Consider the following 15,657-nt stretch of genomic DNA (forward strand, 5'->3'; position numbering starts at 1 on the left):
AAATAAGGATGGCCTGTTTAAAATTCTTAGAAAGATGTCACCGTCGTCTGTGGAAAGAATAAGGAATCAAACTTTTTTCACATTAATAAATTGTCACTTTATGTACCTCAAAAAGTGACTTGAAGGATGGATACGTAAATTATATATTATATTATTGTATGTTATATTATATCTATGTTTAAGATTTGCCGAATTTCTATTCTTTGCTTATAGCGTGACTTTTTACTATCGTTTATCTTGATACGTGGTCAGTTTTATTATTGCATGTTATTATCTTGGTATCCTTACCTGGAATTAAAATTTTTCTTTTTTAGGTTGGTAATTCATATTGTTTTATTATTTCATGTTGTTTTATTTGATTTTATTTATTATTATGTTCTTTCTTTATTTGGAATTTCTTTTAGATAAATATTTTATAACTACATTTTTAATATAATTTGAAGTATTTTATTCGGAATGCCCCCCAACGTCGTGTTGTGTTTTATTTCCTTATAATTTACACAATAATAGAAAATATAGATTAATGAAGTATTTTTAAAAATTTACTGCAGTCAGTAGCATTTAAATATTTATTGCCTAACCTGAGAAGCCGATTTTTTGGATCCTTTTATCTTTGCAAGATTATTATCGATATTTTCACGCAAATTTTTTCGGTTATCAACTGGGTAGACAGCTTTATTGCATGTGGTTTGGTAAATTTTTTTACAAACGTTGTTTGCGTTATTTTTTAATAGCATTTTTCCATCTGCACACTCTTTTTTAGCGTAGTTATTATTACCGGTGGTAAATTGACTATTAGTAATTCGATTTGTAATTGACAGAAGAGGAAATTTCGGCGGACTATCGCAAGTGGCTGGAGATAATTCTTCAGGGAAGAAACCATCAAAAAAAAAATTATCGTTAGAGATCTTTTCCAATGCTGGTCTATTTGAGGCTTCAGATAACAGGCGCTTGATAAGATTTCTGGCTGTCATAGAAATGTGAGGCGGTATAGAAAACTTATTTGTTACTATTCTTAAATATGTTTCTTTTAATGAAGAAGTTTCAAACGGCGGTCTTCCGCATAATAATGCGTACCTGTTTTATCAATATTAAAAAATTATATCAACGATCAAAATAGTAGTTGAAACATGGTAATTTACTTATTTTACATTAGTACAGTTGAAAAAAGATTGTCTTACATTACACATCCCATAGCCCAAATATCGGCTTCATAACTATGGCCAACTTTTTGGAGAACTTCAGGAGCTATGTAATTTGGAGTTCCACAAACAGTCCTTTAGGAATAAAAATAAAATAAATGCAATAAATGTAGCTCAAGAAAAATATAAAGTTTGAAATTTTTTTAAATTAACCGCGAAGTATCATCTAATTATGATGAGCCGTATCTGAATCCCTCTTCTTCATGACTTTTCTCAAAACTCTCACACGAAAACTCACTTTTATGTCTTTCATTTTTAATCTATCTTCTCATATTTTAAATAATTTTCTTATTGCTAAAAGTAAGTTTCTTTTATCCCCCTGCTTATAACCTTAATATTTTCAGCAAGCAACTTATAAAAATTTTTTTCTATTCCTCAACATAAAACTGTTTCTTGGGTTCATTTAAAAGTTAACTTTCAAACAATAATATTAAAATGGTAATGCACACATGAATGTTCATTACAGGTCACACTTTTCGATTATACAGATAGAAGAGGACGTATTCAAAACCAGTCAGTGAAAGCGGGACCTGGCAACTTTAGTCATTAGGCTATTACACGCCGCCCGTTATTAGAGAGTTACAAAAATAGTGATAAAGTCAGAGGGCTAGAAAATATAGAAAAAAAATCTGAATTATAAATCATAAATATCCAAATACAGCAAGAATGCAAAAAATATAAAAAATATGAAAAATAACTTAATGTTTTATGTATGAATGTGGTACTTACATTATACGTAAAAAAGTAATGCAAAAATGTAACTTACAGTTTGCTATAATAAACAATTATTTTTTAAAAAATACTAGAACAAGAAAAAATAAATATGGTTTTAGGGAAATTAGAGTAGAACAAAAAAACCACTCATATCAATTAATGTTTGCTGAGTTTGCTGGCCGCATATTTCAGTTAACCTTTATAAATTTTGTTCGTGTTAGCGAAATTATTTTCGTTCTGTAGAAACAATTTTATATATAAAATCCTACGGAGAGTTGGGTCTCTGGACGCTAAACGAAGATTGATTAACATAAAATCCTAAGGGGCACAAAAAATCGCTATTTAGAGATTTTCGTTGTATAGATTTCGTTATAAGAGGTCAGACTACGTAATATTTTAATTATTTTACCTAAAATTCTTTTTTAATAATAAATACAATATATAAATTAAAAGAAATGAACATAATTTTTACAGGTGTAAAAAGAAACCTATATCCTTGGATGATTTATTAAGACAACCGTTAATATAACAAATCGTAATTTTTAATATAATTTATAATTAACAGCTAACAATTAGTTTTTTTCCAAAATTATTTTGAATAAAATAAAAAATGATCGTTATTTACAATCCAGTTATTCCTTTTAGTTTTCACGTTGTGGGACAATGTTTTGACCGATATATAAAAAACGAAAATACTAAGGTTTAAGAAAATTTGCGCTGTCTCAAATTGTTAATAATACATACGTAAACAAAATTCAATTGTTACTATGCCACTATTTAATCAAATTTTGGAAACACCTGCTTAAAACACTATGCAAGAGTTGGGAAAAGTTTGAAACACAGCTGGTATTAGCAACGCAGCTGCTAGCTCACACGTTAGATTTCGCAATGCTTGGTCAACAAAACAGTTTACACAGTTGTCTAAGCTCTGTCGAGGCTCGCACGTTGACCAAGCACTCATTTTGAAACAGTAGCTACAGAGGCCCAAAGAGTCAAATGTTGTGTTCATGTGTAAATCACATCAAGTGCTAAAGGAATGTAAAATAGGTCGGAAAAATATCAAACATTAAAAACATGGTCCAAAATCTGATCTCAAAAACTTATAAAAACATGAAACACAAAAAATATAAAAAATTAACATAAAAATATAAATATTAATAAGCTAAATAAATATATGGCCTAACATTAGCAATATTTTTAAGGTAAACAAATTTATTTTGCGCCAAATTTTGTTTTAAGACTGCTGAAGAATTGAAAAAAAAACTAACATTTTTTTTTCTCCTTCAAATTCAATTTTAGTTGCCAATCCAAAATCAGCAATTTTTAAGTGCATGGATGAATTCAGGAGCATGTTGCCTAATTTTAAATCCCTATGAATTATTTTCTGATTGTGGATATATTTTACCCCATTGGTAAGATGGTGCATATAATATCTAACTTCTGGTTCTGTGAGAGATTTTCTTCTTTTTAAAACGTGAACAAGTGACTGTGAAAAGGTAACAAAAATTTTTTAATTAAAAATTTTTGTAAAATTGTAGGCAAAGCAAACTTTGATCGATTAAAAAAGTTTGTTGAATAAAAAAATCTATTTCAAAAACTATGACACTATCAATATTGACATAAAATAAATAAAAACATTTAATACAAACAACAGACTAAAATGCTATCAGTAAAAAAACCGAGCGAAAGAAATTCAAGAATTACTAATATACTTTTCTATACAGTTAAAGGTAAATAACAGGAAAAGATAATTATTCCAGTTGTTTCAAAATTATTATCAACGATACACTTACGACTTACGAAAACACGTGAGAAAGCCAACCATTTATTAATGGCATTATAATATTAATTTATAATTGCATCTGATGAGCGTTAGAATAAAAATGTTTTTATTCTTTAAAAGTTTTAAGTAACAGATGCAATGGTATAAATATAATAAAAAGCAATATAAGAATAACATAAATTATAGAAAATGAATGAAACTGACAGAAAAGACGTAAAATGGTAATGGAAAAACAAAATACTGGTATCAAAATATAATGGAATGAAATAAAAAACGAAAAATGTATAAAAGTTAATAAATAAAAACAAAAACAAAACAGGATCAGTGGCCTTTAGTAATACTTCACATATTACTTTATATACCACCTTTCGTATATATAAATAACCCGCTTTGCGAGATTAAACACAATTAAATTCACTTGGTTCACAGCATGGAAGACCAATTAAAAATTAATATTTCATTTAATTAGTGAATGGGCAATAAACAACGGCAGCAACAGCAACTATCAAATCTTTGTCAAGAAATGAATCTTCTTTGAACTTTTTCGACATTAATAATTTGATATTTATAGTGAGGACACCAAACAGTTGAGCAATATTCCAGTAGAGGACGGACATAAGTGCAAAAAGCCTTGTTGAGCAAATCTTTATCCTTGGATGTAAAGCATTTAATAATAAGACGAGCACGGGTAGAAGATCTATGCGCAATGTTGTTAATATGATGTTTAAAACTTAGTTTATTATCAATTATTACACCTAGATCTTTAAAATATTCGACAGGTGTCAGAATGTGATTATCAATCACATACTGATTGATGGCAGTAACGTTTTTTGAACATGGTAGAAATGAGCAAAGAGAACATTTGTTAGGAGAAAGCGGTAGTTGTCATCTGATGCTCCATGCGATAATATCGTTAAGGACCTGTTGCCGTTGGAATGAATTTGATGAACCGGCATACAATTTGATATCATCAACAAAGAGCAGCATAGAGACATGTTGAGATGAAAGGCAGTCTTCAATATCATTGATGAAGATGAGAAACAGGTGGGTCCCAAAACGCTGCCTTGGGGTACCCCACTTGTTATTGCAACTGGACTGGACAGTTTATTTTGAATCTTGACTAACTGTGAACGGTTATATAGAAAATCTGTTAACCATCCGAGCAAATTTCCGCCAATGCCATACGCTTTTAGCTTACAGATTAGCTTTGTGTGCGAGACTGAGTCGAAGGCCTTTTGAAAGTCGAGATAGACTGTCGCATCTTTCCTTTCTTTGGCGAATTAATAACAGATCGCTTAGAAATCTGAGGAGGTTAGTAGATGTTGATCTGGCAGGCAAAAAACCGTGCTGAAATTTGAATATTAAATTGTTATTTAACAAATAAGATATTATATTATTCTTGACTATTTTTTCCATAACTCGACAAGATGAGCAGGTAAGTGATATTGGTCTATAATTGCTGGGGTAATTGGTTGGACCCTTTTTATGGATTGGACCCTTTTTATATATATAATATATATATATATATAATATATATATTTAATATTGAAACATTGTTATTGTTCTATAGTATGTAGAGACATCGCAAAAATGATCGAAAAATGTAGATTCAGCCACGATGGACTGAGCAAGAAACCTTCTACAAGAAGAATAGTAAATAAAAATAGCTTCTATAATTAGAATGCAGCGAAACGGCTTAAAATAAATGTTGTTCCTGAAAACTTTAGAAGAATTAAAAAAACTTTTAATGATGAGACGGAATAAGAACTCATAAAACATAAAATATTGGATTCAATGTTTTATGGAATGACTGCAAAATGTATGAAAGTTGTTGCCTATGACTTTGCGGAAAAAATAATATTGATCACCAAAACAAAGGAACTCTGAGTTTGAGTAATTTGTGTCAATAATTTCTTTGTTGATAGGATCGTTACAGCCTGTTGTTTGATGCTTATTACAGGATTTCTATTTTCTATTCTCTGCCATTCTCAAACTGCTTATATTATGGATGTAAAATAAAACTTTGGTATTTGAGTTTAATATTTCCCTTGTTATTTTTATTTGGTATAAATTTATTAGATGACTTTTTATTGCACCATTTTGTGTATGCATTGTTAACCTTCTTGATGAAGTCATAATAGCAAATCCGAAATATTCTCTGTTTCGGTGCCTACAATCACCGATTTTACAATCAAAAGAATATACTAGATGACTGCTCTTCATTTTCGATTCTGGTTTAGCATTGCAATTATTTTTAAGAACAAGGGATGAGGGTTTGTCACACACACACACACACACACACACACACACACACACACACACACACATATATATATATATATATATATATATATATATATATATATATATATATATATATACTAGATGACTGTTATCACTTGTTCTTAAAAATAATTGCAATACTAAACCAGAATCGATAATGAAGAGCAGTCATCTAGTATATATTATTATTATTATTATATGATCATTTATATAGCGCCTATTAAAAACATTCTCATAGGCGCTTTACAACTATGGCAATTTTCTACAAGAAAAAAAGATGTTTTCAATTGACTTTTGAACTGGGGAAGTGTCAGACCAGACCGGCGCAAAAAATATGGAAATTCATTCCAATGCCTTGGTACATAAACTGCAAAACTACGTGATGCAATCTTTAATTTAGTAACCGGGACCCCTAACAAATTTCCCCGATCTGATCGTAGGCCAGTTTTTAAAGAAATCGATGATCTGTCAATCAACATTTCGGACAGATATTGCGGAACCAATCCGTTTAAGCATCTATAAACAAAAACATAATATACATAAGCATATATATATATATATATATATATATATATATATATATACATTACATATATACATATATATATATATATATTATTTAATTATTATTATTTAATGCATTTGTATAGCGCCTATTAAATGAAATCTCACAGGCACTCTCAAAATCCAGTAACAATAAATTAAAGAAATGATTGTCAAAAGTCAACAGTTTATCCACAATGTACATTAAACGAATATACAATGTATACTTGCATAATATAAAAAAGCGGGTAAATGAAAAAAAAATTAAGTCAAATTAACAAATAATAAATTTAAAGTTTGCAAATAAAATATGGCACTAGTTCCATATCATCGTTTCACATCAAAACATGTCCTGATATTGACATCGGCATTTCTGGTGCTGCCACTTTTGCTGTTGTTATTGAAAACCCAATTCCTAACCTGAACATAATCAGGCCAAGAAATTGATTTTTCAACTATTTCCGCATACTTCTCATTTACACACAACCGGAATGACGTAGAAGTGTGGGTTTCATCAAGTTTTATTTTGTCATCTCTCCTCTTGAATACAGGGTAGCAAGACAAAACTTTAACATCAATTGACTCAAGGTGGTCAACAACATTGGATGCACAAGTCTTTGAAACATTACCAATGTGATAAAATTTTATACTTTATATTGCGTAGGCCTATGAGGTTCAACAGTGGTCTTTGATATTGCATGACAATATGGACTTGCATTAGTTGATAGTAAAATGTTTCTTCTTTTCTTGCGTCTGACTGTTATAAAATTTCCATCATCATTGTTACCTTCTTCAGCAATGTCAGACAAATTTTTAGCGACTGATGTCTTAGCATCTGAATCTCCGTCAGAGCATACATCACTGCACACGATACTGTTCACCTTTTTTTGGACATCACTCAGTATATTGCCATGCTCTTCAAGAAATTTCAGGACGGCCGGACTATTTTGAATAACACTTTTTTGCAACCTCACCTGTTCAGCTGACAATTTCTCGAATCTATTGTCACAATTAGTAACTTTCCACAAGTCATCAGCAAGAAAACAGAGAAATTTGTCTTCGACTTTAGTTTCAAAAATTAACCGACATATACTAAGAAATTCGTCCCACATTTTATTCTTGCCAACGTCTTCGGAAAACTCCGGCAGACTGAGCGATAATGTGCTGGCTTCATGATGCAAAAACTTTGCACTTTTTTTACATCGTCAACTTCAAAAAATTCGCAAAGAGAAGTTTTCATTTCCGTTTCATTTATCTGGTTTCGAACATACCAAATATAACACAATAACGTACCAATTAAGTATTTTTTATCGCTTTTAACCTCGACAATTATTCCTTCCGCAATTTTCCAAAGATTAGATTATAATAATAATAAAATAATATATATATATATATATATATAGAGAGAGAGAGAGAGAAGGAGAGAAAGAAAGAAAAAGAGGATTTGGAACGAGGCTTTCTTTCATGCATATGTCGTTAAAATTAAATGCCCATGGTGAGTTCAAAAGTATTTTAACACCAGATTCAACAAGACGTAATTGTTTATACTTTTATTTATTCAAATTATCCACAAATTCTGGTCGGTTTAAAGCAGGGTTTCGTCTAAATTGCCACCTCCGGAACCAAATTTGATTACTAAGAATAATGCTAAATAACAGTCAGACAAAAGTTGTAATAAAATGTTTGGATAGAGTCGCTGATTAAAGTCCAGTTCAGCCGACGAAACTACCAAATTAATTTTTGACAGAATTTATGACAACAACAACAATATCCGGATAAACCTTAAACAACTACTGGAGATTAGTACAAAGGAATGTCAATTTTTCGGCCGAAATAGCAAATTGTATGAAAAAGTAAATGGAATAGCAATGGAAGGTCCAAACAGGTTTCATATGCCAATTTTTATCCTTGTTGTGTAGAAAAAAAGGTATTTGACAAAACAACGGTACATAGACGATATTTTATTTTAGCAGAAAGTGAACACAATATCATCATTATCAAGAACCTCCTCACAAATAACTCAATACAAAACTTCACAGTTGAGGACGCAGAAGACAACATCCTCAACTACCTCAATATTAAAGTCAAAAACTCGACACATAAGTGTACGTGAAAGGAACTAACGCAAACTCATGTCTGAAAGGATATAGTATATGCCCAGATAGATAAGGAATATTGTATCCCACGTGAGTCGAGCCATTGGCCATTGTAGCATCGTCCCAGTCGCTAATCAACAATAAATTTAAAAGAATTAAACAACAAATTTAGGTGAACATTACCTTGATAACGTCGGCAAATAAATTAATTTAAAAAATAATTTTTGGAAATTGAATTCACAATTTGGATTATAAGCATAAACAGTTGATGGGAAAGCTGGAAAACTTAATGAAAAAATGCAACAATCTGATAACTTTAATCGAATTCATCATAATATGTATAAAAAAATATCCTGCCTGTGTTTATCTATAGATAAACACAAGTGCTTCCAATAAAAACTTGTTTAAAAGATTATTTGAATGCCAAAAGTAATATAAACATTTAGTCATTCACTATCCCCAGAAATAAGCTCGTACAGTGGAGATATGTTTATTAGCCAAATAAGTGATCCACTATTCGGTTGAAGCCAATTGAAGCCGAGGGTCAATAAAATAGTAAATAATAAAAAAGGCAAAATTTATAAAAAATTCCATTTAGGATGAAAACAAACTGTTTCAAAAACAGAAGGCGATTCACGCCTATCAAACAATTCTTTATCGTTTTAACAGATATGATGGCCAAAAAAAGTCATTATTAGCATTTATTGTTCTGGAATCCAAAACAGTTAAACGAAAGTTGCAGGCCTTTAGTGACACAACAACAAAGTCAGAATAATATAGCGTTCTGCATTATTTCAAAAAATTCATAACACAACAAAAAAATAATTTAATTAACGTTTATTTAAAAAAAAGATGGTAAAGAAATTTCGATCAAATTAATGCAGAAATTTAAATTTTTAAAATAATGGAATTTATTAATTAGAAAAACCAAACCTTTCTGCTACACATTTCTAGAACCATGTAAACTGATGTAGAATCCTCAAAAAAACTATGAAAACCGACCACATTTTTATGGTTGAGACACGAATGTAGTTCTACTTCTCTTAAAATCTTTAAAAAAGTGTTTAGTCGTTATTAAAGTTTTTAACGTTCAACGAAAGTAGTCAATAAGATATGTTTGAAAAAAAAAATAACAATTTTAAAATGATGATAACGTTAAAAATATTGGATAATGTTGTTAATGCAGAATTTAAAAGTTACACCTGCTACTTTTACTTAAGCCGTTTGCCACTTTTTTCGGTATTCCTATACCATCTTCGGTGTTCAAATTGTTCACGTAAGTGTTATATTTTACGATGTTGTAGATTGTAAAACTAATTATTCACTTTAAACAAATAAGGAATCAACAAAGTAGAGTAGAGGCACAGTATATATATATATATATATATATATATATATATATATATATATATATATATATATATATAGTTTGTGACCCAGCGTCATCCGACAACCGTCATTGCGTCGGTGGATGTATTATGTGATACTTAATATTTGATCTATACATCGATATGTATCTTGCATGTATATATATGTATTTATATTTAACTATGTATCCGTAGGTCTGATGTGGAAACTCGTATCACACATATTCAACCGCAATAGTTGTATTCACAACGCATACACAGCAATATTATATATCTGGCGCACATGTCATTCGCAATTAGTTTTCACTAACGTTTTTCAACCATGTTAAAACTTTTATAAAATTTCTATATTTTAATTATTTTACTAAACATTTTATTTAAATTACATTATTTTATTTATATAATCTACATAAACTTTAGTTATTATGATATTTACAACAAGGTTAATTTATTTCACAATTTAATACATATTTTATTTTCTATATTTTCACATTTTACATTAGACATTTATTTTAATTAAATTATATGTTTAAACAATATTTAGGCTCTGAAGATGGCATTACGCCGAAACAGCGCTGTTAGCTTTATTCCAGTTTTAGATAAATATGAACTCAAACAATACCGCCTCGTTGAATGTATTATAAAGAAGTTAATTAATGCAAAATGGGCAAACAATTTCAATGAAATTTGCATATATATATATATATATATATATATGTTGATATATGTTGGTAATAGACCATAATTTTTACAATATTCTATAAATTCTACTGAATGTTTGGCGTTTTTTCAATTTTTCTCACTAAAGTTTTTTGGTGAACGTTTAGTTTATTAAAATTTAAAATAAACTTATTTTCCGAATTCATGCCGCAAATAAGACCATATTTCGATTCCAAATGAATCATCATCAGTGCTTTCTGCTGTTTATATAGGGAAATATTGACTTTGTCAAAATGAACTTAGATGGAGATTGACTTTGTCAAAGTGAACTTAGATGGAAACGAATGTTTGGCGTTAATATGTTTGTAGTTCGTTTTTTCAATTTTTCTCACTAAAGTTTTTTGGTGAACGTTTAGTTTATTAAAATTCAAAATAAACTTATTTTCCGAATTCATACTGCAAATAAGGTCATCTTCTTTGGTCTCCTTTTTTTATCGATAGCATCATATTCTTCTTTGTCACTATTTAAAATGCTAGTTTTATCTGCTGTTTATATAGAGAAATATTGACTTTGTCAAAATGAACTTAGACGGAGATTGACTTTGTCAAAGTGAACTTAGATGGAAATTAGGTGTCAGGTTTCTTTTATTGGCTGGTCATCTTCTTTTGTCTCCTTTTTTTAATCAATAGCATCATATTCTTCTTTGTCACTATTTACAATACTAGCATACTTGTTGTAATGGGTTGTAATGTTGTTAATGTAATTAAAGTGAAATTGGGTTTATTAAATATCAGGTCGATAGAAAGGAAGTTTAACGTAATATACGGTTTGATTGCCGGAGGCTTGGACATATTTGTGGTGACGGAGACGTGGCATGAATCATCTGAAAACCTTTCTGTGGAATTATCTATGCCTCCCGGTGATCGATTTTTGAATGCCGTGAGAGTCAATGATCCTTCTCATGGAGGCTTAATTTTTTTTGGTCCGATTTTTAGATACAAAAAGATGGAAATGCCTGTGGTTACGACGTTTGAGGTTTTGGCAGTCAGATTGATCCACGAGAGTCAAGATTTTATAATACTTGCCATATACAGACCAGGTTCTGCGCAATTGTCGGCGTTATTTTTCAGTGAATTAATACTAATCTTGGACAATGTAACTGTATTCAGTTCTAGAATTGTATTGACCGGTGACTTTAACATTCATATAGAAAGGGATAATGATCTTCATGCTGTAGCCCTAAGGGAAATTTTTGAAAATTATCATTTAATGAATCATGTTGGTGAGCCTACTCATTCTCTGGGAGGTACGCTGGACTTAGTGGTCACCTCGGCAAATTGGCCGGTACTGGACTGTGTGGTCTTTCCAATGGGGTATATTCAGATCATGGTCTGGTTTAGGTAAGTCTGTCAAGTACCCGTACTTGCACTCGCCGTAAGTGGAGGACGTTCAGATCATGGAGTCGAATGAAAGATGATGAGTTCATTGATGTGTTTCTTAAATCTCCAATTTCAAGGCCGTGTACAAGCGACAATGCTGATACAGAATTCCAACTTTTCGTTGATGAGCCAATAAAAATTGCTGATTTAATTGCTCCATTCCGCACTGTTTTGGCTATACGGGATCGGGTAGCACCATGGTTTGATGATGAATGTATTCGAATGAAGCATGTTTGTAGAAGAAAAGAAAGAGTGTTTAGAAAAAGTTTGAAAACCACTCATCGTGAGGAATGGAAATCTGCCCTAAAAGAGCAATATAATCTTTTTGCTAGTAAACGCCAATTGTACTGGATCGGAATTGTTGATTAAAACAAGGGTAATCCAAAAAACCTATGGAGGGTGATTGATAGAATTCTTTGCAGGAGTAAAAATGAAGATATTGATGTTGATACTAATGTGTTGTCTGCTAATCAATCTTTGGATTTTTTGCGGAGAAATTACTGAAGGTGAAGCAGGATGCAAAAATTTTGGAATGTCTGGGCCTCATCTGTTCAGAGTTTGTAATCAGAGATACTTTTACTTCATTTTCAGAGGTTACTGATGATGTATTATAATGGTAGTTAAGAAATCAACGGAAAAATCGTGTCAACAAGATATTATTCCAACTGACATTATAAAGAAACATGTTAATCTGTTTGCTCCTTTTTTGACAAGTTTGGTTAATCTGTCTTTGAAAACTGGTCAATTTCCTGTGGGGTGTAAACATGCAATTGTGCATCCTCTTTTGAAGAAAAATAATCTCGATCCTGGTGAAATCAGCAGCTACAGACCGGTTTCTAAACTCTGTTTTACCTCTAAGCTTATTGAACGGTTGGTTGCTAAACAGATACTGGATCACTTGAAGAGTAACAATTTGTTGCCTGTTCATCAGTCTGGCTTTAGACAGTGCCATTCTACAGAGACGGTGCTGTTGCAGGTTTTTTCAGATCTCTGTTCAGCAATGGATGTACAAAAGATATCACTCCTGGCTTTCCTAGATATAAGTGCGGCGTTCGATTGTATTGATCACAGGATTCTTTTAGATAGATTGCAATATGGTTTTGGTTTTTCTGATGGAGTGTTAGAATGGATGAAATCTTATTTGGTTGGTAGATCTCAGCAAGTATCATTTGGAGGTAAGATGTCTGACGTCAGTGGGGCTGTCTTTGGTGTGTCACAGGGGTCGGTTCTTGGCCAGTTGTTGTTTCTGCTCTATACGTCAGAGGTATTTAACGTAGTTGAATTATTTGGGTTGAAAAGTCACGCTTTTGCGGACGATATTCAAATAATAGCTAATAGTACAATAGATTCATTTTCGTTGGAAATGAAAAAATTTGTAGATTGCTTGTCAGCTGTTGATTTATGGATGTCGCAAAATGGCTTGAAATTAAACCAAAATAAAACTAAACTTTTGCCGGTGGGAACATGGAAGCAGTTGTCAAAATTGAAGATAGACTCGATCACAGTTGATGAAGAGACAATTTTATTTTGTAACAATGCGACTAATCTGGGTGTGATTTTTGATTCAAATCTAACAATGAAGCACCATATCAAAAGGGTTTCAAGAGATTGCATTTATCAGATTAGAAGATTGAAACAAATTCGTGGATCATTGAACGTCTCTACGCTTCAGACGCTGGTTCATTCATTTGTTCACCCGAGAGTTGATTACTGCAACAGTTTGTATTATGGATTGCCGGACAAGTCCATCCGTGTATTGCAGTCTTTGCAAAATCGTGCGGCTAGGGTTGTGGTTGGCGGTCGATGGGATGATCATGTGACACCTATACTTAGAAATTTGCACTGGCTAACTGTTGATAAGAGAATAATTTACAAAATTTTTATTTTGATGTATAAGGTACTCAGAGGTAGTGCTCCAAAGTATCTGCAAGATAGGATCAACAGTGATTTGCACGTCCGACCGGAATTTATCTAAGATCATTTGATATGAATCGGTTGATAGTTCCTGCTACAAATTTGTGTATTGGTTCACGAAGCTTTTGCTGTTTCAGGACCGACTATCTGGAATGGTCTGCCGGCTTCGCTCAGAGACATTGGGTTGACCATAACAGGCTTCAGAAAGAAACTCAAAACATTTTTGTTTTCTTTACAGTAATATCTTAATTTTTGAATTGTTCTATAGTGTTTTTTTTTAATTGTGTTGAATTGTTACAGTTTTTTGCAGCCAGACAATTATTTACACGTTAAACTTTATTTTAGTGAGGACATGTTTAATCTTATGTTTAATTTTGTGTTATTTTATATTTTGATGGCGCTTTTGAATTTTAACTACTAGCGCTAAATAAATTTTTTGATAATATATATATATATATATATATATATATATATATATATATATATATACTATAAATAAAAACAAAAAAAACAATGGCTTAAGTTGCCCTTTGTTTGTGCTAGCACTAGGTAGTATTAAATAAATTTAAAAGAAAAATGTTTCAAGGAACCAGTCAGACTTCTTTATAACGAATTTGATGGTTTTAGGAAAAAATTCTATATTGCCTAAAAACAACACCTAATCATTTATTTTGATAACAGAATACATGGTACAATTGTAAAAAATATAATTTTAAAAATGAAATTTGTTCTTAGTTCTATGCAACAATGATTCATTAAAATTAATTGGGATAGAATTCACAAAATTACTAAAATACTTCAACAAAAAACAATAAATATGATTCTAAGATATTGAAGAAGTACAATAACACCGTTAATATCAATTCATAGAATGTTTGCTTGTCGTATATTACTTTTAACATTTATAAATTTTGTTCGTTATAGAGAAATATTTTCGTTCTATGGAAACAGTTCTGTATGTAAAATTTCAAAAAACATAAAAAATTTGTTATATAGAGATTTTTGTCGTACAGAAGTTCGCTATAAGAAAGTCTGACAGTACTGTTAATAAGGGCGCCTCTGGCAACTGGCGCTTTATAAATTGCCGTACTATTATTATTCTTATTATTATGCAAAAAATTGTGTTCCCCCATCTAAGTGTGTTATGAAAAACAAAAGTGTGGACATAGAAATAACACAAATAAGTGAATAAAAAATTAAAAAATTAATATAGAGAAAAAGTTAGTGGTTCACACTTTCTTTTTTTGTAATGTTCTGAGTGTAAAATATAGGGAAAATTAGGGCTTAATTGCAATTCACCTTTTCTATTTGATTGCCTTTCGTCAAGGTACTTTTTAGAATAATTTTACCGGCATACACTTTGGATGTTTTGATGTCTTTCATCTCATAGCATTTAGCAAAACCACCCTGTCATGAAGTTTGAAAAAGCATTTTACTGATTCTTTAAAAATCAAAGGTTTGATTTAGTGAATTAATTTAAAAATTATTTATAGTTAGCATTACTTGGAATTTTTTTATAAAAACTTGATTGATTAGAAACGAAAATAATGTTAAGTATTATAACTATTCAATTATATTATCGCTATATTATACATATTCAACATAACGAAAAGATATTCCTTTTGTGAAAATAAATAAATTATAATAAACATCAA

General features: G+C 30.8%; 1 protein-coding gene across 1 annotated transcript; it reads right to left on the minus strand.

Moving 5' to 3' along the window:
* Positions 1-815: 815 nt before the first annotated feature.
* HELRODRAFT_120145 (hypothetical protein) lies at positions 816-15,412 on the minus strand (the record flags this gene model as incomplete). The annotated part of the gene is made up of 5 exons (XM_009033424.1): positions 816-1,077; positions 1,182-1,277; positions 3,185-3,402; positions 9,555-9,671; positions 15,302-15,412. Coding segments are annotated over 5 exons (804 nt in total), but the record flags the coding sequence as incomplete, so codon positions are not given.
* Between the last annotated feature and the right edge of the window lie 245 nt (positions 15,413-15,657).

The sequence above is a fragment of the Helobdella robusta genome (genome assembly GCF_000326865.2).
Source record: "Helobdella robusta unplaced genomic scaffold HELROscaffold_91, whole genome shotgun sequence".
Taxonomy (NCBI): domain Eukaryota; kingdom Metazoa; phylum Annelida; class Clitellata; order Rhynchobdellida; family Glossiphoniidae; genus Helobdella; species Helobdella robusta.